The sequence below is a fragment of the Rattus norvegicus genome, chromosome 9, assembly GCF_021556685.1.
Source record: "Rattus norvegicus strain SHRSP/BbbUtx chromosome 9, alternate assembly SHRSP_T2T, whole genome shotgun sequence".
In the NCBI taxonomy this organism is placed as follows: Eukaryota; Metazoa; Chordata; class Mammalia; order Rodentia; family Muridae; genus Rattus; species Rattus norvegicus.
In genome coordinates this window covers 75,739,737-75,764,688 of record NC_141542.1, presented here as the reverse complement: position 1 = coordinate 75,764,688, position 24,952 = coordinate 75,739,737, and the positions used below count along the sequence as shown (strand labels likewise).

At 45.4% G+C, this 24,952-nt stretch overlaps 1 protein-coding gene and 1 pseudogene across 4 annotated transcripts in view; one reads left to right on the top strand and one right to left on the bottom strand.

The window, feature by feature from the left end:
• The window catches only part of Mpp4 (MAGUK p55 scaffold protein 4), a 42,763-nt gene that overhangs the window by 8,886 nt on the left and 8,925 nt on the right, over positions 1–24,952 (top strand). Inside the window, 15 exon segments of one of the 4 annotated variants that reach the window (NM_021265.3) lie at positions 83–160; positions 1,477–1,557; positions 2,268–2,399; positions 2,788–2,869; positions 5,045–5,130; positions 5,537–5,608; positions 6,960–7,156; positions 7,970–8,034; positions 10,486–10,503; positions 11,603–11,641; positions 12,795–12,815; positions 17,226–17,240; positions 20,633–20,674; positions 22,618–22,788; positions 24,318–24,398. In NM_021265.3, coding sequence (NP_067088.2) covers positions 83–160; positions 1,477–1,557; positions 2,268–2,399; positions 2,788–2,869; positions 5,045–5,130; positions 5,537–5,608; positions 6,960–7,156; positions 7,970–8,034; positions 10,486–10,503; positions 11,603–11,641; positions 12,795–12,815; positions 17,226–17,240; positions 20,633–20,674; positions 22,618–22,788; positions 24,318–24,398 — 1,180 coding nt within the window. 4 annotated transcript variants of the gene reach the window in all.
• LOC120094797 (mitochondrial intermembrane space import and assembly protein 40-like) lies at positions 18,231–18,816 on the bottom strand (annotated as a pseudogene).

Genomic DNA, 24,952 nt, shown 5'->3' with positions numbered 1-24,952 from the left:
GCTGCTTCTTCCTTTGAAAGCTTTTACTTTAAAATGCTCCTGACCACGTCTCCCATCACTTGCCCTTTTTACTCTTCTGCAGGTCTATGACTGCCTCCAGAAGTTTAAAGAGAAGAAGCTAGTTCCTGCTACAACTCATGCACAGATCTTATCCTGTGAGGTAAGGTAGTTCTATCCAGGAGTCATAGAGCCCTTGCTGATGTCCTCTGACCTGTACAGTTTGTTTAAATGAATAGAAGTTTCTGTTGGGAAAACATGGTCAATGAATATGCATTTTAATAAAAGTTCTCTCTCTTTTAAAAAATTATTTATTTATTTTATGTATGAGTGTACTGTAGCTATCTTTGAACACACCAGTTATCTCTCCAGCCCTTAATAAGAGTTCTTAATTGAACTTAATATAAAGAAACTTGGGGCTGGAAAGATAGTTCAGTGGTTAAGAGCTCTGGCTGCTCTTCCAGAGGTCCTAAGTTCAAATCCCAGCAACGACATGGTGGCTCACAGCCATCTGTAATGGGATCCAGTGTCCTCTTCTGGTGTGTCTGAAGACAGTTACAGTGTACTCATATAAATAAAAATTAATTAAAAATTAAAAAATATATAAAGAAACTTGTCTTCCAAAATTAACACACTCATGTACATACATAGGCGTGCATGAACACAGTTTTACCACATGATTGTCTCTCCCTTTGCCCCTTTGGCATTTAACTGACCTTAGGTCAACACAGTGACTCTGCAACAATGATTCTCTAGTTCCTAACATGGATCCTGTTTGGATTCCAGTCTCTGCTAGCCAACTTCCTCCTCTTACTCAAATTTGTACGGGCACCTCAAACTTAGCTTGTCCTCAACATGTCCCCTTAACTTATGCCTCTCCTAGCCTTTCCTGTCTCAGTCAATGACAGGTCTGGACCTTGTTACAAAGACTGTTAGGGTTTTCATCTGCCTTGAGCTTGGCTCTGCCTGCTGTGGTAAAGTTTAATAGCTAAGGAAACATACCAGGCCCTGTGTCTGGAGACAGAAAAGGAAACTACATCTATCTCTTAGTCAACATCACGTTGGAGCATCCACTTTTCAACCTGTGTGATGCTGGCTGTGGGATAAAGGTTAAGTGTATGTTATATATGTGCTGGTTCCCTCCCGGGGCCAGCTGCATTTACATAGCAGGCAGCTGTGACCCACCTACGTGGGTCCACCAGATGTGGGTCCTCTAAAAGAGCAGCAAGTTCTCATAACCCTGCGCCATCGCTCCAGCCCCAGGCGACGAAGATTTTAAGTATTTTATTTTATTTCACTTCGGTTTTTGGAAACAGATTCTCCCCTGCAGGCCAAGGGTGGTCTGTAACTCACTTTGTAGCCAAGCTAGCCTCAAACTTGGTAATCCCCACTTCCCAGCCTCTCGAGGGCTAGAATTACGGGCATGAGCCACATGGCTTAAAAATACTTTATGCTGTATATTTTTCCATCATGTGTCAGGTCTTGGAGCTGTTACCCAAAGCCTCCAGTTCCCCTGAGATCCAAGAGCTAAGGCAAGTCCTCCAGGCTCCGCACTGCAAGGTAAGCACCTGCTAAAATGGACAAAGTTTTATCAGAGACAGAGTGAGGAAGAGTAAATAAAAGTGATGGAAAACATTGTCTCTGGATGTATATTCTGTTTTTGTACATGAACAGATTTCCCTTGAAGATTTGGGGCTCACAGGTCATTGACTAATTACACAGCAGGTGCTGCCACATGCATCAGGAGGCACCCAGAACCTTCTCGGTGTCTTGTGCTCCTAAAGAGATACGATCCCTCTTGAACTCTGGGTAGCATCCAGGGTAGCATCTGGTTACAGATAAATAATCTCCATGCTTTCTCTCATGCGGGGAAGGCTTTGAATATTGAACACGGTGTCAGAGGAAGGCATCAGATCCCCAGCACCTGCTCACTGTGGGTGCTGGGAACAGAGTCCAGGTGCACTGGATTCTGAGCAGCCGGATCTTTTTTAATCTCTGGAACTCTGAGCCATCTCTCCAGTCCCTAAAAGAGATTACTGAGTACTTTTAAACCTCTGTGTCCCATCTATATTTTAACCTCTATGTTTCCTTGTCTATAAAAAAGGGACAACAACTATCCCTATCTCAGAAAGTGAGTGTGAGTGAGCCTGCTTAGAGCTGAGGCTGGCGTGTAGGTGTCCACAGTTATGTCTTACACAGAATCCAGTCACCACTTGGAGATGCATGGGTGCTGCACAAGACATTTGCTCACCTCTGTCTTCTGTCCCTAGGCTTTGCTGAGGGCCCATGACACAGTGGCTCAGAAAGACTTTGAACCCCTTCTCCCTCCACTGCCAGACAATATCCCCGACAGTGAAGAAGCAATGAGGACTGTCTGTCTGGTGAAAAACCAACAGCCCCTGGTGAGAAAATCATTTCGTCTTTTGTTTATGGTTACACCAGGGTTCGTTGTGATGTAAGTGATAGCTAATAGGTGCTTGAATGGCCATTTCATCTCAGTCACACGGAGAGCGGGTGGTGGCGTGAGAGCCCATAAAACTTTGCCTGTGGTTCAAACTCACTCAGTTCATAATGTTCTCACGATGCAAAGGCTTCTATTTAGTGTCTTTCTTTTATGAGAAGACAAGATATAAACTCTTTTTGGTGAAAACGAGTGAGACATCTGTACCTCATGTTTTATTTGGCCTTTGTGCATTTTACTCAATTCTAATACACTAGCCCGCATTCTTCTCTTGTACTAATGGAAGGCAAGTAAGAACTAACTGATGCCCTACTGTGTTCTCTCTCCAGGGAGCTACCATCAAGCGTCACGAGATAACAGGGGATATCCTGGTGGCCAGAGTCATCCACGGTGGGCTGGTGGAGAGGAGCGGTAAGCTGGGGTTTCAGGCAGGGGTAAGCGAGACACAGGGAACATGATGGCTGCAGCTTTTCTTCCAGGAGCAGAGAAGTTCCTTTCTCCACTTAGGTCAGGGGACTCAGATGCTCCTGCTTGGCCAAAGCAATAAAGAAACAAGGAACAATCGTTTCAAGGGATGCCAGCACCCTGGTCCAGAGCCTACATGCTAGGCCCCATGAGGATACATTCTTGTTAACATCCTTAAGGCTACCAAACAAAGCAAGCATTGTCATGACATTTTACAGATGGAAGGAAGGACCCGGCCTCTTCTGCTTCCAAAATGGCGGAGCTCTGTTCCTCGTGAGCAGCTTCTCATTTGTGCTTCCACCCTCCATGACATCAGCTGCATCCACACCTGCCCCGTGCCCCTGCTTCCCACAGCCCCCTGACTCCTGCATGCGGCACCCTGACACCCAGTGGAAAATCCCAAGGAGGCCCTCACTGCAAGGCCCCAGGCCTTCGGCCTCCTCTCCTCCCTGGCTCTTCCCTGATGGGCCATCCCTCTCCTCGATGTTTCTCCAGATGCTCATCCTGCTGTTGTCTCCGCTCTCTGAAACCTCCCATCTCTCTTGTATCTCTCAAGGCTTTTAAAAGCATCAACGCACAGTAATCGTATACATTAACAAATTTCAGTGTGAAAATAGAATTCATGTGCACAACATGTAGTAATAGATCAAGATATTGCTTTCTTTCTTTTTAAATTGAAAATGGTTTTTTCACACAGTATATTCTGACCACAGTTTTCCCCCATCTCCTCCCAGATCCTTCCCCGAATCTGCGCCCATCCAACTCCATGCCTCTTTATCTCTTTCTTCAGAAAGCAAACAGGCAAATAAAGAAAATAAACTGGAATAAATTTAAAAAAACAAAAACAAAAGGAAAAGCATAAGAAGCACACAAGCAAAATTCATCAAACACAAGGTTGGAATGTAGTGGAGAGTTTGCTCCCAGCGGAGTCAGACCTCCAGCCACCCCTCCAGGGAACCTTTAGATCTGCGAATGAAAGACACACATACACACACACACACACACACACACACACACACACACACACACACACACCTGCCGAAGCTTAATTTTGAAATGCCTTGGCTACCTCAGAGGCTAGGCACTCCTAAACCTTCCCCATGCTACCTGAGGCTCAATGGGAAGGTGGCCACCACTCACCCGGATTCTCACATGGCTATAGGCATTCTCTCCTGCAGCTCTAAATCTCTTCTGTCTCCCACAGCATCATGGATCCTCCTTCCCACTGCATCCCAGCCTGCCCAACCCAAGGGTCCCGCCCTGCCTCCCTTTGCCCAGCTGTTAGCTGCTGGCATCTTTATTGATCAATCAAAAAACAATTGGGACAAGGACCTTGAGCGTCTGGACACACAGATTCCCAATTGAATCGAAGCATTAGAACCAACCTCCAACATCTCACTTTTTCTGTCCGAATTCAAAACAAAACAAAACAAAAAACTCTTTTCTCACACATAGAGTACCACCACAACAATGATGTAAATCAGAGTATAACATACATTTAACATCCAGTCTGTCATATTTGTCAACTAGATAAAAGTACTGTACCATTGTTCCTAACTTAAAGAGTTTAGGATTCTATACCAGAATTATGTTTGATTTTAGCCTGTAACACTGTCTGAAAACCATGCTTTCCACTCTATGTCTTTAACGTTAAATAACTTAAGTTTACTTGCGAGACTATAACTAGTCTTCAACTTCGTCAGAGATCTGAGAAGGAATTAAATATTACCTGAGTGTATAGGAAACGCCAAACACAGCTGCTAAAACTTAAACAGTGGTAGAGACAGCCGACCACCTGGACAGCCCCTATTCCTTACAGCATTGGAGCATCTGCCTTCCGCCTGTGGCCCAAACTCTCCCTTTAGAGTTCTTCTGGCTAGTATTTTGGTTCCATTTTACAACTCCAGAGTAGCAAAACAAACAGATCACTGTTGGTGTTGGCAAAGAGGTAGAGAATACAGTGCTCACAGACAGTTATGGTGGCATAAGTTGAGGTAAACAGTTTTGTTTTTTAATTTAAAACTTTGAAACATGCTTGGGGTCATGAGCTAGTGGACACTGGAATAGTGGCTTCTGTTTTATTTCTTTGGTCCTTCCTCTGTTTGTGTTCTTGTAATGTAGGGTTGCTCTATGCTGGAGATAAACTGGTGGAAGTTAATGGAGTTCCCGTAGAGGGTCTGGACCCTGAGCAAGTGATCCATATTCTGGTAACTGTCTTACTTGTGCTTTTTGTTAGTGATGTAGTGGGATGCCGTGCCTGTGGTACGTGCTGTCATGTGACGGTGTTTAAGTCCCTCACATCAGCTTCCCATCTCAGGTCCCAGACTTGTCTGCTGCTGAAACCCAAAGAGCTTCCTCATTAACCTCCAGGAGTTCCGGCCCAAGCTGGGAAGCATCCCTTCCCAAGCACCTCCCCTACACGCACGCACGCACGCACGCACGCACGCACGCACGCACGCATCCCTCCTGTGTTTAGTAGAAAACTGAGCTTGGGTAGAATGTTACTCTGTCTCCTGCACCTTGGAGCTCAGGGCTGGATACACTGAGATGTTACCTTGTCTAATGCATGGTGGAGTCCATGCTTCACCACTCTTCCTCTTTGCTGTCCTCTAGGCTATGTCGTGTGGTACGATCATGTTCAAGGTGATTCCGGTCTCTGCACCGCCTGTGAGCAGCCAGACGACAGTAAGAACACACAACAGTATGGTGTATGACAATCCTAGCCGCTGAAGGGTTCAGTATTCCGGGTGCTTCTCAATGCTGATGATCTGAAATGCAGAGTGGGTAAAGGGAGTGGGCCACCATAAAATCAAGAAGCTGTGTCAAAAACAGTGAACATTGGACAAAAATATTTCTAAACTAAGTAATTCTGTTCCACGACACATTTTAAAGTGCTGTGATAATGGGTTTCATCATGACATTTTCATACCTACATCTGTATTTTGATCATATTAAGTCCATCTCATTACTCTCTCATGTTCTACTCCCTTTAGTCTTCCAACTAGCCCCATTTCTGCTTTCATATGTGTGTCTGTACACACACACACATGTGAACACGTGTGGGTATGTATGTATGCTTGCATGTGTGTGTGTGTGTGTGTGTGTGTGTATGAATGGGATTCATCATACACTGAAGCAAATGTCTCAACTATTGACTGTTTTTAAATCCTGAGCGGGGAGGGGGGCCCATAAGTCCTCTGACAGGGCGCTGACCTGTCCAATCGTGTAGGTAATCACAGTGGCCGTGAGCTCAAGTGTACCAGCTGCATCGTGTGTATAAGTCAGTGTACACCACGTCCTTCTGCTAGCCTACATCACTACATTATCCTGCCTCTTCCTCCACAGTGTTCTCTGAGCTTTGGAGCTGATAGGTGCTGGTGTCCTGTTTGTGCATACTCATTCAGAATCATCTGCTCTCGACACTTCAACCACTTAAAGTCTTTGCAGTAACTCCTATGGCCAGAACTGACAGCATTACTATGGGTATTGGGAAAGCAATTTGTCAGGCACATCATACCCACTTAGCAAAACATCATCAGGAGCTTCCCACTAGGACCCATGACCTCCTCAGCCACAAGCCTTTCAACTGTGTTTGTAGTACTGAATGTGAACTCTCTTTCTGGAGTGGGCATCGCATCCAAGGGGAAAGTGGTTGATTAAGGCCATAACAGACTTTCCACTGGTGCTCCAAAGACTCACTTGCTTGCTTGTTTGGTATTACTACACACAGGTCCACAAGAAGGTAAGGCTGTTGATGATAATTCTTCCCCAGCAGTCTTCTTAGCACCTTCTAGTGCTAGCCAGCAGGGATGAAGCTTCCAGCCTAGTTCCAGCATGATTTCTCTATGCCCTGTGACTGAGATGCCAACAGCAACGCTCCTCCTCCAGCATTTGGTTTAGAAGAACAACTCTCTTTTATGCTTAGGGTAGTAAAGAAAGAGGAGAGCAGCAGGCAGGGGAGTGAGCGCAATGGTTTTAAGCCGTGCTGGTTTTGGACAGCGTTCTTCTGAGAGTACCGCCCTGCACTTGCTGCCAGGTTTATGTTCGTGCCATGATTGATTACTGGCCCCAAGAGGACCCTGACATCCCCTGCATGGATGCCGGATTGCCTTTCCTGAAAGGGGATATTCTCCAGATTGTGGACCAGAGTGATGCCCTCTGGTGGCAGGCCCGGAAAATCTCAGACCTTGCAATCTGTGCTGGGCTAATCCCTTCTAACCACCTTCTGAAGAGGTAAGGAAGGCCACTTTTGGCAACAGGGGGATCACTAGGCAATGCTTGGGACATCAAGTCTCTGAGTATGTGATAAAGATACAAGCAAATGGAAGAACATAAACACTCTGGTTTATAAACTGAAGTGTCTACTTACTGATAGATTTTCAGCTTCTTAAACACTAAGGGGACCAGAGGAGTTATATTAGTCAGGTAGAAAAGCGCTTGTGAGACTAAATTAAACTTAAACATTCTATGGTCTGAATATGTTGACCCAATCCCCCCAGAGAGAGCAATTGTATAAGAAAACAAGGCCTTTAGGGGTTGATGAGGTCATGAAGATCCATGGATCACAGCATAAGCAGGATATTGGTATTGTGAGAGGAGGGTATTGCCAGGAAACAGAGAACTGAGAAATGAAAATCCTGGAGAGATTGCAGCAGTTGGCGTGCACGGCCCTGGGGCGTGGCGGCAGAGGAAGGGTGAATCAAAGTCCATTGGATAAGAGATGGAGGTGTTAGAAGGGACATTTGCCTGCTTAATAAAACCATCCAATATTACAGCCAGGGTTGAGAACATGGCAACTGTCAGGAAGAATGAGGCTCAACATCCCAAGTGGGGGACTCCTAAGGAAAGGAAGGGTGTCCTGGAAGTACCATGGGGGACCCAGGACAGTCACTGCCCCGGGTCCAGTGGACTCAGCCACCCATGGTGTGCTGAGTCAGATGACAAAGTCCCACCTCTGTGTCTCTTCCGAAATGCACTGCCAGTGCCACAGCCCCGGGAGAGCCCACGCTGTACGAGTCAGCCAGTCTTTGCTTTCTCTCTGCCTAGGAAACAGCGGGAATTCTGGTGGTCTCAGCCGTACCAGCCTCATACCTGCCTCAAATCCACCCGATGTGAGTGTGCGTAAGTGAGTGTGTGCAGAGACCTCAAACTCAGCTTGCACACCCAAGACGGGGCTTCCATGTCTCAGGCTAGCATCCTGCCTGAGAGAGGACCCTAAATATCCTAATTGTCCCATGATGCTCTCCTCCACAACCAGCCCTCAGAAATCCTCCTACAGGCATCCATTTCCTCTTCCATTAGCATTTCTGCTGCTGTGACAAACACCATGGCCGAAAGCAAGTGAGCAAGGGAAACAAGTGATTTTGCTTAGATGTCTGCATCACGGTCTGTCATGGAAGGAAGTCAGACAGGAACCTGGGGGCAGGTACTAAAGCATAGGAAGAATGCTGTTGGCTCCTATGGCTTATTCAGTGTGCTGTCTTATACATTCCAGGACCTCAGCCTAGGGATGGTGCTACCCACACTGAGCTGGGTCCTCCTACATCAATTCTCAGTCATAACAGTACCCCTGTACTTACCAATCCGATGGAGGCATTTTTCTCAATTAAATGTTCCTCTTTTCAGATACATTTACATTTATGTCAAGTTGACAGGAACCAGCTAGCACAGACGTTAAATACATCCTTGGGTTAAACACGTCTTAAGTCATTTCCCCCCAAACTCAAGTCCTCCGAGACCCCCTACCCACAGCTCTTGCGTGCCATACCTCGACGGGTATCTGTGGCTACACAGATGCATAATCTTCCTCATGTCCTCTCTTTTTTAATGTTAAGATGTATTTTCTTTGGGTTATTTTGTGTGTGTGAGGGAGGTGGATTTTGCCTGCTTGAATGTCTGTGCACGACATGCATGCAGTGCACCAAGAGGCCAGAAGAGGGCGGAAGAACCCCTGGGACAGTAGATAAAGATCCTCTAAGTGCTGCAAGAGCAGACTTAGCAGAGCCATCTCTCCAGCTCCCATTTCTTTTCCTTTGTTGTACTGGAGATTGAGCCAAGGGCTTGGTGCATGCTCAGAAAGCACTCTTTCACTGAACTCTATCCTCAGCTCCAGTCCTGGGCCTTTCTGACTAAATATGAGACTGTTACCATTTAAGGAATTCACCGTGATCATTATACCACTCTTCAAATGGTAGTCAGGAAGGGGTCCGTGGCCATGAGTGCTTGTGAACTACTTAAGGCTTAATGAAGCTGCCGACATTGGGAGACAGTGACCAAAGGAGAACGTCAGAGGACAGAAGCAAACAGAAGCCTGTCAGGCCCTGTAGGGGTTAAGGCAGGGCAGAGAGGGGACATACGGAGACAGAAGGGGCACAGAGGAGACTCAGTGTAGACCACAGACAGCAGCACCAGTATCACAGGTGTGTAAGCAGCACGTGCCCCTGAATATTATTTCCCATGTTTTCCAAGCCAAAGACTGTTTCCCTCGATGACCACAAATGGTTTTTGTTGCCGTTGTTTGTCTGTTGTCTTTGACAATGTCTCGGGTAGCCCAGGCAGGTCTAGTGGAGTGGTACACGCGGTGCCCACTCCCTGACGCTGTGTTACCTCTCAGTTACGGACGCCTGTCTGCCTGGCTCCAGCAACAAGTGTAATACCACCTTTCCTCTCTTAGCTTTTCTTCAGAAGCATTTTCACACCATAACCTGCCTAGTGATAGTTTATTTTGAAAAAATACTTAACCAATGTAGATGGGAAGAATCCTTTAGTTCACTTTCCTGTTTCATTTATCAAAGGTTGTGGAGATGCTATTGATCTAGAGTGACAGAGGCTGACGTGACACCTACCCGTGTGCTCAAATATGTTTTATGTTAGGTATTTTGGAAAGTCCACATAGATAGTTGTTTGCTTGGCCCTATTAGTGTTGGCACGCAGCCCTGAATCTGGGAACAGAGAGGCTGGAGCCATGACTTAGCGGACCACCTTTCTCAGGCAATGCTGAGTGACATCATGCCCTGAAACCTTAGATCATTTCTTCTAGCTGTCATGCATGATGTGATGATAATGCTACTTTGTTTCTTTTTGCTCTGTTTAAATCTTATTGTGTAGAAACAGGGGACATGGACAGGCTACTAGTGAAGAGGAATAGGCCATTTAATTAATCAAGGTTTTGAAAATTCCCGTGCTGAGTTAGATTATGCATGATCAGCAAAGAGTTGTTTCCTGTAATGCACTTACTGTCATCCCTGCTCCGTGCCCTCCTCACCCTCACCTCTCCTACTCCCCCTCCCTTCCCTCCTAGATTTGAGTTCCTAAGACATGCAGCCCTAACTTAGACGTGAGAAGAACACGACTCCTACAGAGCGTGTTAAGAAGGCAGATAGTGCATTTGCCAGAAGCAAGCAGTTCTCCATTTCCAGCCACTCTGGAACATGCATTTATTTCTGAAGGGCGGTCACTAGGTGTCTCCATGAATTCCCAAAACACTAATTACAATGTTGGTGCTTTGCGCTTTTGAAAGACACAGAATGTGAACTACTGTTCCTTTCTCTCCCTGTGGCCAGCACTGTCTGTGGAAGAAGGTAAGGAATGGGATTCAGGAAGACACCCTTATCTCCAAATACTCCTAGGAATTTCCTCAGTCCTCAAACCCCACTTCTGCTTCGCTCAGCTCTGTGAAGCTATTTCTACCTGTGATGTGTAGCACACGAAGGGTGTTTATTCTGATCTAAGAGATCAAGGAGGGGACGCAATGTTTATTCACAGCTCTAGAGTCTGACAGAGCACAGGCTAAGACCTCAGTGGAGTTCAGTTCAGCAGGGTTTTGAATCAAGTGTTTATACAAATTTTATGACATTGTAAGGAAATTATTATTCTTATCTTGTGTGTAGAAAAAATTGAGGTTCTGGAAAAGGGAATGGTTGCCTGAAATTGGAAACAGGCAGTCTGGAGATTCAAGCTTCCTTCTGGAGGGCCCCGTGTTGGAGGTTAAATGGGACCTTCAGGGATTGCCTTCCCATTGGTTTATGTTCAGCCATGTGCATGTGTCTGTCTGTCTGTCTCCATCTCCTGTCTCTGTCGCTCTTCTCAGCTGCAGTGAGGGAAGTGGCTTTTGCCTTTTGACCAAGGATGAGTCTCTGTATTAAGTTTTCCTGTGGTAAAGATGAACAGCTGCGTCACCCGTAGGGTATAAACATAAATATTTCGAAGGCAGTCTGGCCATATACCAGGAGTAAATTATGCTCTAGGACCTTTGGCTTCCAAGCTATCGGTTTGTGTCAGTATCAGTTTTGCATTTTCTTCCCAAGGACCAGTCTTCAAATCCAATCAAAAAGTAATCGGCCAACCCCAAACAGTTGTGCTTCTGTTGCCCCAGTGGTTGCCATCCTGTCAGTACCGTAGTATTCAAGATCCACGCTGGGCGACGCCGCTGATGCGCTCCCTTTCCAGCAGGCTGCACACTTCATCTAGCACTGTGAGCTCTGGCCGGTGCTGCTAGCATAGCTTTTTATGTTCTACAGTCACAAAGTGCATTCTTCTCCGAAGCAGCAGAATTCGTCTTATCTTCCCAAGTGAGCAATAGTTCTAAGAGTGACACTGAAAGGTAGTCTGAGTTTTGTCAACAGGGTTTTGCGTGTAATATGGGCATATTTTAAGCCCCCTGTCTATGTTCTTTTGTAGAAGATAGCATGAAGATTGACGAGAAGTGTGTGGAAGCAGGTAACAGTTCCTCCTGACTGAGTCACCACCAGAAGAAACATGAGGCACCTCAGCCCTAGATGACCAGAAGCAGAGGTGTCCGGGGGTTGTAAACTGAGTCCAGCCCGTGTGCCTTTACTGTGACTCCACACTTGGAAGGGGAAGCGAAGCTGGGGGTGTCTCCAGCGTCCCTGTGGGAAATTATCCCGGGACACAGATAAGCAGTGTCTCGCCTGAGGGACAGTGGGGACACCCATGCTCTTTGTGAGACAGATGGGAAGAGGGTGACACCAAATACTTAAAATGCAAAATGTACTTTTGCTATCACATGTAGTGATTCCAGGGTAGGCAGATAGTCATGGGCTCTAAACCTCGGATAAATAAATAAGATATTTTATATTTCTATACTTAATGGTTTTTGTGAATTCTGAAAAGGTTTTTCTCAAATTTGGCAGTGGTACTAGGCCTCAGACCTTTAATTTTTTAAGTACTTTATTAAAGGAATATTTTTTCTTTTTAAAGATTTATTTTATGTATATGAGTACACTGTAGTTGTCTTCAGACACACCAGAAGAGGGCATTGGATCCCATTACAGATGGTTGTGAGCCACCATGTGGTTGCTGGGAATTGAACTCAGGACCTCTGGAAGAGCAGTCAGTGCTCTTAACCACTGAGCCCTCTCTCTAGTCCATGTTCCACTTTTTTTTTTTTAAAGATTTATTTATTTATTATATATAAGTACACTGTAGCTGTCTTCAGATACACCAGAAGAGGGCATCGGATCTCTTTACAGATGGTTGTGAGCCACCATGTGGTTGCTGGGAATTGAACTCATGACCTCTGGAAGAGCAGTCGGTGCTCTAACCACTGAGCCATCTCTCCAGCCCCATGTTCCACTTTTTAATTTATTCTCTTCTCTCCTGTTATCTATTTATTTAATACCCTGCTTCATCCCTCTTGGTAATCACAGCCCATCTATCAAATGTTATTCATCTCTTAAAGACATACATATGCCATGGAGCGAATTGATCCATTGCTCTTGATCTAATGTAAACATTTTAAAGGCAGTGTGTGAGCAGAAGCATGGACTAGGCATGCACTGCTAAGATATAGACTTGGTGTAGACAGTCATGTAATGATAATTTTGCTTTTCACCTCCACTGAAAACCACAGATGAAGAAACTTTTGAATCTGGTAAGTTAAAAAATGCATTTTTAGTACCAACTTTTAAATGTATTTTCCATGGTTTGGTGTAATTTAAGCATATGTAGAGATATAGCTAAGTGATTGTAAAATAAGAATCCTAGCCATGTGAGGTGACAGGGTCATTTCCTTCACTGCAGCAGCTTTCACTCCCTATGAATATCCCCAAATATGCGTCAGATTCCACATATACATCAACACTGGATTTATTTTTGAGCTACTGTAAATTTCATTTAGCCAGTCACTTCTCTTAGGACCAGGACTGTCCAGGGGTGGGGTGGGCATTTGGATTTCTGCGGGGGCAGTGTTTGATAGTTTCATATATTAAGAGGAGTAGCATCCTTTACATGATAGGATTAGGGATGCCGATGTCCTGAAGAGTACACAACCAGCTTGCACTATGAAGGGTTGTCTCTAGATCCGTGGTTTTCACTATGAAGGGTTGTCTCTAGACCCGTGGTCTTCAATATGAAGGGTTGTCTCTAGACCCGTGGTCTTCAATATGAAGGGTTGTCTCTAGACCCGTGGTCTTCACTATGAAGGGTTGTCTCTAGACCCGTGGTCTTCAATATGAAGGGTTGTCTCTAGACCCGTGGTCTTCAATATGAAGGGTTGTCTCTAGACCCGAGGTCTTCAATATGAAGGGTTGTCTCTAGACCCGAGGTCTTCAATATGAAGGGTTGTCTCTAGACCTGTGGTTTTCAATCTGTGAGTTGTGACCCCTTTGGATGTTTCATATCGGATACCCAGCATATCAGATATTTAGATTATGATTCATAACAGTAGCAAAATTACAGTTATGAAGTAGCAGTGAGATAATTTTATGGTTGAGGAACTGTCTCAGCATTAGGAAGGTGGAGAACCACAACTCTAGAACCATCTATGTTCCTACTGGGCAACAATAATTGAAGATTAAATAGGAAGCTCTTTATTTTATTTTTTAAAGATTTATTTATTCTATATAAGTACACTGTCACTGTCTTCAGACACCAGAAGAAGGCACCAGATCCCATTACAGATGGTTGCGAGCCACCATGTGGTTGCTAGGATTTGAACTCAGGACCTTTGGAAGGGCAGTCAGTGCTCTTAACCTCTGAGCCATCTCTCCAGCCCAGGTAGCTCTTTAATACATGATAGTGATGTAAACTTTATAAGCCATATGTGTAGAAGGCCAGGGAGATGACTTCATGGATAAAGTACACGCCATATAAGTGTGGACCTAGGTTTGACTCCCTAGAGCCCATGTCAAGTCAGGTGTACACAGTGGTGTACGTCTGTAATCAACTGCCTCTATACTGAGGCATGAGGCAGAGACAAGAAAATCACTGGGAGCTTGCAGACCAGCTGGCCTGACACATAGTGGAGAACTACGAAGAGACTTTGTTTCAACCAGGGTGGAAGGTGAGGGCCTACACCTGAGGTTATACTCAGATGGTCACACATGGCTGTGGCCCGAGCACGCGCGCGCGCGCGCACACACACACACACACACACACACACACACACAGCCATTCTACTGGAAGACACACAGAATAAAGACTTGTCTTGTAGTTTCTGAAGCCCTTATTTCCCACACTCTGTTCCATGTGGAGAGTCAATATGTCCAGTGTTTATGCCGAATAAGCTTTCTCTCTTTTATTAGCACATTACTTGTTATAACAATGGCACTTTTCCAGTGTCTGTTCTTCAGAGTATCATTGACTGTGTTGGTAGCAGAACAGATTCTATAGCGTGTTTGGTTTCTCTGTTTAAATGGGCAGGCGACAAGACCCGAGTCTCCTAGGCTGAGGTTTAGGGTCTCGGGCTACTGTTTCCGCTGTAGCTGAAGTGGCTCCTTCTTTTATCATGGACACAAACCAGACTAGTGTCACTCAGCACTGGGTTGTTAAAGCCCACCTGCCCCTCTGGTCTTTGCTTCTCTGTCCTTCCGTGAGGAATAGCCATAGCTCCTCTCTTTTAAGCCCAGTGCTTCATCACCCGAAGTAGATATTAATGTCTAGCAGTTTCTTCTATCTCCTAGAAAACTCATGCCAAAGAATTTATATTTTGATATGCATGCATTTAAATTTTTTCTTGTTTAATTTTTCCTTTACAATAGAGTTAGGACACTGTATCACACATTGAAATATGTGACAGATTATTTCTCCAATTAATTCATTCCATACATATAGAGAGACCTGGGGCTGGCGAGATGGCTGAGAGGTTAAGAGCACTGGCTGCTCTTGCAGAGGACCTAGGTTCTATTCCCAACAACCCCATGATGACCCACAACTATCTGTAATTCTAGTCCCAGGGGATCTGATGCCCCCTTCTGGCTTTCTCATGCACCAGGTTGTAGAAAGTTTTAATCTCAACCTGGGGTTTCTACCCTGCCTTGATCATTAAGTTTCCGGATAAAAGGCACCTTTATTATTTACTATAAGCCTTAATCAGCACAAGAGCTGGGCAGATATCTATCCTCTATGCCATGAGAATCTACTTTCCTACCGACAACCCCGAGTTATTACTCACTATTTTGTATCTGGAGGCTTCTCCTCCATTCACCTTCCCCTCTCTTGTGGTTCTCCTCCAAACCCCCCAAGCTCTGGAACCCTAAACCCCACTTATGTCTCTTTTCCCCTGTCAGCATCTTTATTTACCAATCATAAATAACTTGGGGGCAAGATAACATAGGTCTACGTGTGGACTCTCTTCGTCTCTGGGACAACCAGGTCTTGAGGAACCAGTGCTAGCATTAGAATACCAGCCACACCAGACCAACCCACTACAACAAGGCTGCACACGGTGCATGCATGTGCATGCAGGCAAGTGATCATATGCATAAAGGAGTAAATCATTTCAACTAGAGATGCCAGCATAAGAACTCATCATGAAAAGATAGCATGGAGACAGATGGTCTTGGGACCTAATCAACTTACTTACCACCTATATTTTTTTCTATATCCCCATTTTCCCTGAGATGGCTAACCCATTTGGGATAATTTTAATTTTCTGGCTCAGAGCTTGTGATCGACTTCTTCTTTAGATTATATTTGTCTTTATTTGTTCTGCTTATCTCATCACTTTTTCTGGAAAATGCTCTGCACTCCAAAGTGATACCCGAGACCCAGAGATACTCACAGTGTCTGTGAAAGGAGAAGCAGTGAGCGTGTGGAGTAGGTACACTGCACACTGGAGCGATGGGGCCCAAGGGTGTCTGTAGGCTCTGCGGTCTTTCACCTTTCTGACCATCAGGTCCCATACTTCTAAGATGAGCAATACCCTGCATACATAAGGCGTTCAGAGCTGAGCATACAGTAAGCACTAAACATATGTAAGGTGTTCAGAGCTGATCGGAGCACACAGTGAGCACTGTACATATGTAAGGTGTTCAGAGCTGATCGGAGCACACAGTGAGCACCCTACATAGGTAAGGTGTTCAGAACTGTGCATATGGTAGCACTGTACACACATAAGGTGTTCAGAGCTGAGCTGAACATACAGTAAGCACCATATGTGTGCTGACTGGTGCTGTGCTTGTGAAATTGTTCATAGGAGGTGGCCAGCCGCTGGCTCTCTAAGACCAGTTCTACTGGGGAAAACATGCAGCTGTCCCAAAGCTTTCAAGAATGTTTCCCATTTGACTCTCATAAGAGCTCAATTAAGAACAGTTAGTGTCCGGCGGCATGTTTTCTGAGTAGATAAGCCCTGGCAGTCATTCATGACACTTAACTCCTGTTACCTGGACCACTTAGTGAATAGTTAGGGCTCTTCAGTTTCCGTCTCTTTCTCTGAGTGAGATATAATGTGACCTTCTTGGATTTCTCCAGCGTCAGTGATACAGTCTATTTAACTAGAAAAACTGTAACAACATTAGCAGAAAACCCAGCCACTTGAATATGTCTAGATAGCAACAAGCAAAAATACCCAAACAAGCACCAACCCCCACCCAAGTACCCCAGTCTTCACAGGACCAGCTGGAGAGAAAGCATGTATGTTAGGCCGTCCACAGGCAAGGAAGGAAGGTGTCGGACTGCCAGATAGGATAGTGTGCCCTGTTGCCTGTCATCCTTCCCAGGAATGCAGTGGCATGGCTGTGAGAGACGAGAAGGAAGGCTCAGCCATTGTCTTCCTGTATATATCTTTCAAGTACAGTTTTGTAGTCTTCATGGATAAGTGACACTTCAGGGACACACAACTTGCAAGACAAATAAATCACCATCCCCCAGCAGTAGAGTCCGATCAAATAAGTTTCTGAGTCCCAACGGAGTGCTTTTCATCTGCCACGCCAAGTTACCAGCTTTGCTAAAATGGTGGCATGACTGCTCTGCTATGTGTGCCTTTCCCGTTCCTTAATGGTTAGCTTGATCTTTGCCAAGATTAATTCTTCGTGTCTCTTTCTTCACATGCTCAAATATCCAGAGGAACTCGCAGAAGGTGAGCGTTCATTTTTATCCCCTGCATATGCCAGTGAGTGCTGTGCTCAAGGCCTCTCACTGCCACAAGGCAACAGCACAGCTTCCTAGAAGAGACGACTTTTTAAAGCCCAGTTCAGAAACTCGTTTTCATAGGATACATTTTTTTTTCAGATAGAAATTGTTTCTCTTTAATTGAGTACTTCATTCAGACATTCCTCTGTTGGCTTCTGCTCTGGAAGCAGCTAGGTCCCTACCTCAATAGTGAACATGGGCTCCAAACCAGGGCTCTCAGAACGGCAAAACAATAAACTGCAAAGCCAGCCTCTCCTTTCACTTAGGAGGGACTGGGAGTCACAGAGTCCAATCCCACCCTGCAGCTGTAGGCCCTGGAGCCTGGACTACAAACACAGAAACATAGCTGTCAGGAACGGCAGCAGCCTCATCCTCCAGCTCCAGTACCTGACCACCAGCCTCTTTCAGTAGGGATGAACCTACTCTTTTTTTTTTTTTAAATATTTTATTTATTTATTATATATATGAGTACACTGTAGCTGTCCTCAGACACACCAGAAGAGGGCATCAGATCTCATTACAGATGGTTGTGAGCCACCATGTGGTTGCTGGGATTTGAACTCAGGACCTCGGGAAGAGCAGTCGGTGCCCTTAACCACTGAGCCATCTCTCCAGCCCGGGATGAACCTACTCTTGAGAGTTTTGGCATCTACTTAATTTTCCCAAGAGGTGAAAAATCTACCAAAAGGGATACATACCATGGACCAGAATACATCAGCCTTCTCACAATAAACTTTCCTGAGTAACAACTTTTGGTTACTGAGAAGCCTCAGCACATTTCAAAGTGGCAAAATCCAGGGCAATCACAGAGTACATCCAGGAGTGGCCTAACGTTTAAGGACAGGTTCATGCAGGACACAGGTGCACACACCCCCTTTTCTTCAGTGTGTACGCCAAGTAGCCAAGACCCCTGATCATTAAAATAAGTTATTTTGTATATTACAGTGCACAGAGGGAAAGAACTTTCACAGAGGTGACCAAAAGGCATTGTATAGAAGGTCCCATGGTGAGTGGCAGCCAGGGCCTGAGGCCTTCAGGAGCTTGCCCCCTGTTCTTTGGCTGCAGAGGCCTTAGTGTCAGCCGTTTCCTCCACTGGCTCCATTGGCTTTGCCTCCTCTTCCTCCTCCTTGTCTTGGGGATAGAGGTCTGGGTATTTCTGCATGCATTCTTGCATGGCCCGGAACTGGTCTATACAGTCTAATCCCTTGATATCCTTTGTGCTGTAGTGGAAGTAGGAAAAGGCAGACTTGAACTGCTCCCCACAGGGGCTGCTGGCCATTCCCCCAAGACATGGGCAATTCCAGTTAATGTCTCCATTAGGCAGTATCAACCCGTGCTCCTCATAGAAATCATTGGGGTCATCAGCCACCAGCTTGGCACTGCTAGGAGTTTCATGGTCTTCTTTGGTCACAAATATGATCCGATCCTTCCCTTCCTGCCAGCAGTAGGACATGGTTCTCAACGTTCCCAGCTCGCAGAGGGAGTGGGCGCGGCTACAGAGGCTACACCTTCATGCTGTGACCTCCCTCGCCTCTTCTCCGGCCTGGCGGGTGGAACTGAGGCCCACATGAACCCACCCCATAGGATACATTTTAAATCAAGGCAATTAGCTTTATGTCTATATGTTAGTGAGTATTTCCTTGTGAGTGTATTTACATAACATAGAAAGGTGTGATTAATTTCTAGAAGATGGAGTTGGTGCTGGTAATTTTTCAGATTTACTTGAATGCTTTACTTATGTGTACATGCTTGAAGGAGTGTATTCCATTTATATACTGAGTACTTGCAGAGGCCAGAGGGGGCATCAACTCCCTGGGACCTGGAGTTACGGGTGGTTGTGGGCCACCAACATGGATGCTGGAAACCAAACTCCAGTCCTCTGGAAAAGCAGCAAGCTCCCCTAACCGCTGAATCATTTCTCCAGATCCTGGTGTTTTCGTTGTATTTTCAAATGCATTATTAAAGCCAGGTACAGTAGCATATGTCGTAAGCACTTGAGAGGTGGCCGCAGGAGGATCATCAGTTCATGGTCACCCTCAGCTACATAGCAAGTTTGATGCCAGCCTAGACCTCATGAGACCATGTCATAACAGACAAAACAACTCTCAAAAATAAGGTTAAAGAAATTTATATATGTGAGTTAATCCTATAAACAAATGTTTGTTATTCATTACATCAATAACCAGAACAGCTCTCTTTACAAGGATTTTATAACTTTTTCTGGCTTCTGAGTAGAAACAGAAACAAGAGACTGGCTAGCCCCCAAGGCTGTGAGGCTGGGCATCCTCCTCCTCTTCTTCTTCTCAGGTGTTCCTGGCCTCCATAGACCAAGTGCTGATTTTTTTCCTTTTAGTGGAAATAATCTAATTTTGGCTTTTGTGAAGACAGTGGTCTTGCAGACTCTATAGTAATGCTATAATGAACAGTTTTAATTTTATTTTTTTTAGGAAATAAGAGTCTAGTAAAACCCTTATTCTCATTTCATTACCTGTTTCTATGAGAAAATATCTTGTCAGAAGCAACTTACAGGAGAAAGGATCCGTTTAGCTTACAACGCTAGGTTGCGGTCCATCATTGTGGGAAAGTTAAGGCAGAAATGTTAAGCAGCTGATCACATCCCTAGTCAAGGGCAGAGAGAAAATGCATGCATATGTGTCTGCTGTGCTCAGCCTACTTTTCCATTCATAGTCTGGGACCCAAACCGAAGGAGTAGTGTTGCCCCAGATGGGTGTTTCCTCACCTCAGATAATGTAGTGAAGATCATTCTCCCAATGTGCCCATAGGCCAGATGCTCCTCCTAGGTGACTAGATTGTCTCACATTGACAATGGAAACTTTACATCCCAGCATTACTACAGGGTCTGCAAGAGCAAGCCAAACTCAGCTTGTTTCTTATTTTTGTAATATCAGCTTTTAAAGGGTATGTTTGAAAATGCATAATCAGTATCTTTGTGACCATATTTGTGATTAGTATACTGTGACCATATTTCTTTGAAGACAAGTTCTCAATATACAGCTCAGGCTGGACACAAAATGGTAGCGTTCCTGTTCTAGCTTCCCGAGTGCTGGGATTACAGGTGTGTCCCATGTCCAGCTTCTTTCTTACAATTTTAAACAAGCCTGAAATAGTTTTCTACTCTCAGTCGTTCTAGACAAACCCTATGATGCAATGCTAAAGAGACGGCATAAGAGCTGTGGGGTGGGGAGTGCAGAGAGGACTAGAGGCTGCCAGGGGCACAGGGGCTGCTCTGCCATCTGGAGACCATCACTTGAAACCAGAAGATGATGCTATGCATTCCTGTCTTGGTTCTCACATAATCTCCCATTCTCTCTGTTCCAGCTAAAGAGGAATTTGTCGGCGATGGGCAGCAGTTTTTTATCGGTAAGAGTTACGTGTTTGTTGCTCTCAAGTGCTATTCCCACTATCCGGGTGCCTTGCTGAAAGATGCCTTTGCCGATGAATCTCTCCAACTTGTTTCTTGTTCTCACTTCCCTCTGTCCGAATTTCCTATCAATAATCTGACCTATTGATTCCTCATTGTTACTGATCTAATTTAACTTGGATAGCTTTTAATTATTTGGTCAAACATACATTGCTCGTCTCTTCCCCAGACCATTCTATAGCCTGTCTTACTGTAAAGAAAATCAGTTTCATGGCTATTAAAACCATCTTTTCTGTCCAGATTCTATGATCTGTCACCTGAGAAAAGTTCTCTAAAGGAGCAGACCTCCCTGATAAAATCACCCTGGAGCCCCCTTTTCACAGGGCAGGAGAGCAGCACAGAGCTGTAGTCTAAAAGCTAGAATGTTAGCGCCAAGCCTAGGTGGACTTTGGGATTGTCGGAGGACATTAAAGACCCAAGGGGCTGCCTTTGTGCCTTGCTTCTAGGATTATTGACCCTTAAGCCATTGAACAAGGCTGAGCATGGGAAGCCGCTGCACAAAGGTGGTGAATAGGGAGTCCAAGCGGGGCAGGGGGCAGTCTGTGGACAGTGGTGACCTGGTACCATGGTCAGCGCCAGAGGAGCGAGAACGGCAGCTGATCATCAGCCTCTGATACCCCATAACCTTCATCGAGGTGCGCCCTAGCTCTGGGACTATTGCTTGACATAAGTGAGTATTTGTGGACATAAGAGCAAGGCTGAGGAAGGAGCTGCACAGGAGGAGGGACGTTTACAGTGAATTCTGTAGAGTGACATTATATTGTAGATGCTGGTGAGGGTCCATGGTTTCTCAGTGTAGATAGATACAAATAGCACTGTGTCTCTGTGTTTATAGAAACACATATGGTTTCTACTCTTTCTTCAGAGGGGACCTGAAAATGGCTGTGGAAATATCAAAAACACTTTTGATGTTGTGGCAGGAGAAGGATTCTAAGAATTCAGTCAGGGATAATGACAAATGAATGGGTCCTAACTGCAGACAATGCTACCATCCTATGTAGTCACCTGAACTGTCTGTGATTGTGTATCCATCTGACAAGTGGGAGCCATAAGACTACCCAGTGTTTCCACCCTGGCCACAGAGCTGCAGAGACCCCACTGCTCTCCCTGCGGCCCTGCTTCCTCTCCACAGCAACCAAAGGAATCCTTCAGAAACAAGGCAGACCATAGCCTTACTGTTCAAAGGCCTCTTCACACATCGCTCACAGCCTACCGCTCATAGCCGACTCAGCATTAGTCCTCCCCCCCCCCCCCCCCCCCCGTGATCTGGCTCTGGCTCCTCCCTCAGCACCACCACCTTCCCGTCGCTCACTACCCTGCAGCTCTTCAAATCACCCACTGTCTTGGTATTTGTTCTACTCTGTAGACTGCACCTTAGCTGGCCCCTTCTGCACTCAGGCAACTTCTCACGGTCAGCTTTTCTGATCCTTTTACTGAACTGCCCATCCTAATAAACCACCGCCACTCTCTGACCACTCACCCTTTCCAAGCCTTTACTTTTATTGTTCTTGTTGATTGTTTTGTGTTTCCCCCTCCATGCATTGCACTTTTCCTGAGAAGACAACCTGGATTATTTTATCTCTCCAGCATAATCCCTGGCATACGGTGGATGCTAGATGCAGCTTACACATACCTTATGGGCCATCACTAGCTGCTTCATGTTTTATTTTGTTCTTTCAAGACAAGGTCTCACAATATGGGTGTCCTGGAACTCACTCTGTCCACCAGACTGACCTTGAACTCAAGGATAGCCTCCTGCCTCTGCCTCCTGAGTGCTGGGATTAGAGGTGTGTGCACCGCCATGCCCAGCTCACTATCTGCTGTAAAGCAGCTATCTGTCCTATTCTTGCTTTGGAATTTCATGCATTTTCTCCCTCTTCAGCTGGCTTCCGCCGCAGCATGCGCCTGTGTCGCAGGAAGTCTCACTTCAGCCAGCTGCATGCCAACATGCGTTGCACCTGCAGCTGTTACAGTGCTGTGGGTGCCCCTTACGAGGAGGTAGTGAGGTACCAGCGTCAGCCGGCAGACAAACACCGCCTCATAGTGCTTGTGGGTATGTCATGCTCTGCTCAGCTCTGGGAGTTATCCTGGATTTAATGTTTTGTGTTGATAGTAACAGTAAGGTGGGACTCTTGGTAGAGTTTCATCTAGAAATGGTTTAAAGGCCTGCTTGTCAGTGTTTATAAGAAAGCTTTCAAAGGCAAGTTTCCTTTGTCTTCTCTGCCTCTTTTTCTCCTTTGACCAACAGTTGAACATGGTGTGCTATGATGTGCATTAACCAGTGTATTAACAGTCTCTATTCTAATAAGGTGTACCTGATTTATACTTTTATCTGTTTAGAATTTAGTCTAGAAGCATGCATGATCTACCCCAGCCTTCATCACTAGTTCATATTAAGAAAACAGATTAGAGAAATTCCATTTCTCTAAGAAATGTTTAACCACATTCTTTATAAACTGTCTAAATCTTCTGGATGTGCCTTGGACTATAAAAGAAGACTTGGGTGATCTGGTTTCCTGACCAAGGTCTCTGCAAAGTTGGCTCTCTGAAGCAGTGATAGCTTGAATCACACCTCCAGCAGGGCCTGATGGTACTTACTCAACCACCTATTAGAAATGTAACCACGGGGGCTGGAGAGATGGCTCAGCGGTTAAGAGCACCCGACTGCTCTTCCAGAGGTCCTGAGTTCAATTCCCAGCAACCACATGGTGGCTCACAACCATCTGTAAAGAGATCTGATGCCCTCTTCTGGTGTATCTGAAGACAGCTACAGTGTACTTATATATAATAAATAAATAAATCTTTAAAAAAAAAAAAAAAGAAATGTAACCACATCCAGGGGTGACAGAGTTGCATTCCGATGAAAACTTTTAAATAGAAGGGCCATGTCTCAGATTATCTGTTGCAATCCCAGGTGTCTTAGTCAGGGTTTCTGTTCCTGCACAAAATATCATGGCCAAGAAGCAAGTTGGAGAGGAAAGGGTTTATTCAGCTTACACTTCCACATTGCTGTTCATCACCAAAGGAAGTCAGGACTGGAACTCAAGCAGGTCAGGGAGCAGGAGCTGATGCAGAGGCCAAGATGAGCTGGCTTGCTCAGCTTGCTCTCTTGTAGAACCCAGGACCACCAGCCCAGGGACAGCACCACCCATAATGGGCTGGGTCCTTCCCCTCTTGATCACGAGTTGAGAAAATGCCTTATAGCTGGGTCTCATGGAGGCGTTTCCTCAACTGAGGCTCCTTTCTCTGTGATGACTCCAGCTTGTGTCAGTTGACACACAGAGCCAGCCAGTACACTAGGGCAGTCAGAGCATCAGCAGTGGTGGAATGTTCTGGAAGTGACAGATCCTGTGATTCCGCAACTATTCTCTGAATGTTGGAGTGGTGTGGGTTATTTCATGAGTCACTGGGAGAATGAGGTTTTCTGGGTTTGCTCCAGTCCATAAGCAGGGTTACTACAAAGTTTCCCTAAAAATGCCTTTGCTGTCCCGTTCCTGCAGCAGCATAGCTGCAGGGATGGTTGAAGCATGCAATCCTGTGCATCCGCATCTCATTATTTCTGCTGTGGCTTTCTGTCTTCAGGACCTTCTGGTGTTGGAGTCAATGAACTGAGAAGACAACTCATTGGATGTAACCCCAGCTGTTTTCAAAGTGCTGTGCCACGTATGTTAATTTGTCTTTCTTGGTGGCTCAGGTTTTGGTAAAACTTTGTCTCTGGATGTGCTGGTATCTCTTTACTCTGTCACATCTTTTCTTGTAAAAGTGTAAGGACCAGTCCTTAAGTAATTCTACCTTTATTTGCTTTACTAACTATGTCAGTATAATAGCATAGTGTGCTAGGTTAGGCTTTCAAAAGATAGTTTTTACATCTTTTCCTTTTGAAGTAGAAGGCCATGGGCAATATGTGGGAGTCAGTTTTCTCCTCCTACCATGTTGGCTTCTGAGACTCAAACACAGGTTGTCAGTCTTGGTGGCAAGCATCTATCCACACTTAGCCATCTCCATGGCTCTTTTTCTTTTCTTAGTTGTATATATTGTAGAGGGTGGTTGTAATGCTTTGATTAGGAATCTGCATGTGAACACTGAAGGTCCTGTTCCCCAGTTGGTTCTTGATCAATCAATAAAGATGCCAGCACCCAATATCTGGACTGAAGAAGCAGGACTTCCAAGTTCCCACAGGCAGGCTAAAAGAAGCAGCAGGAGGAGAGGAATTTGCC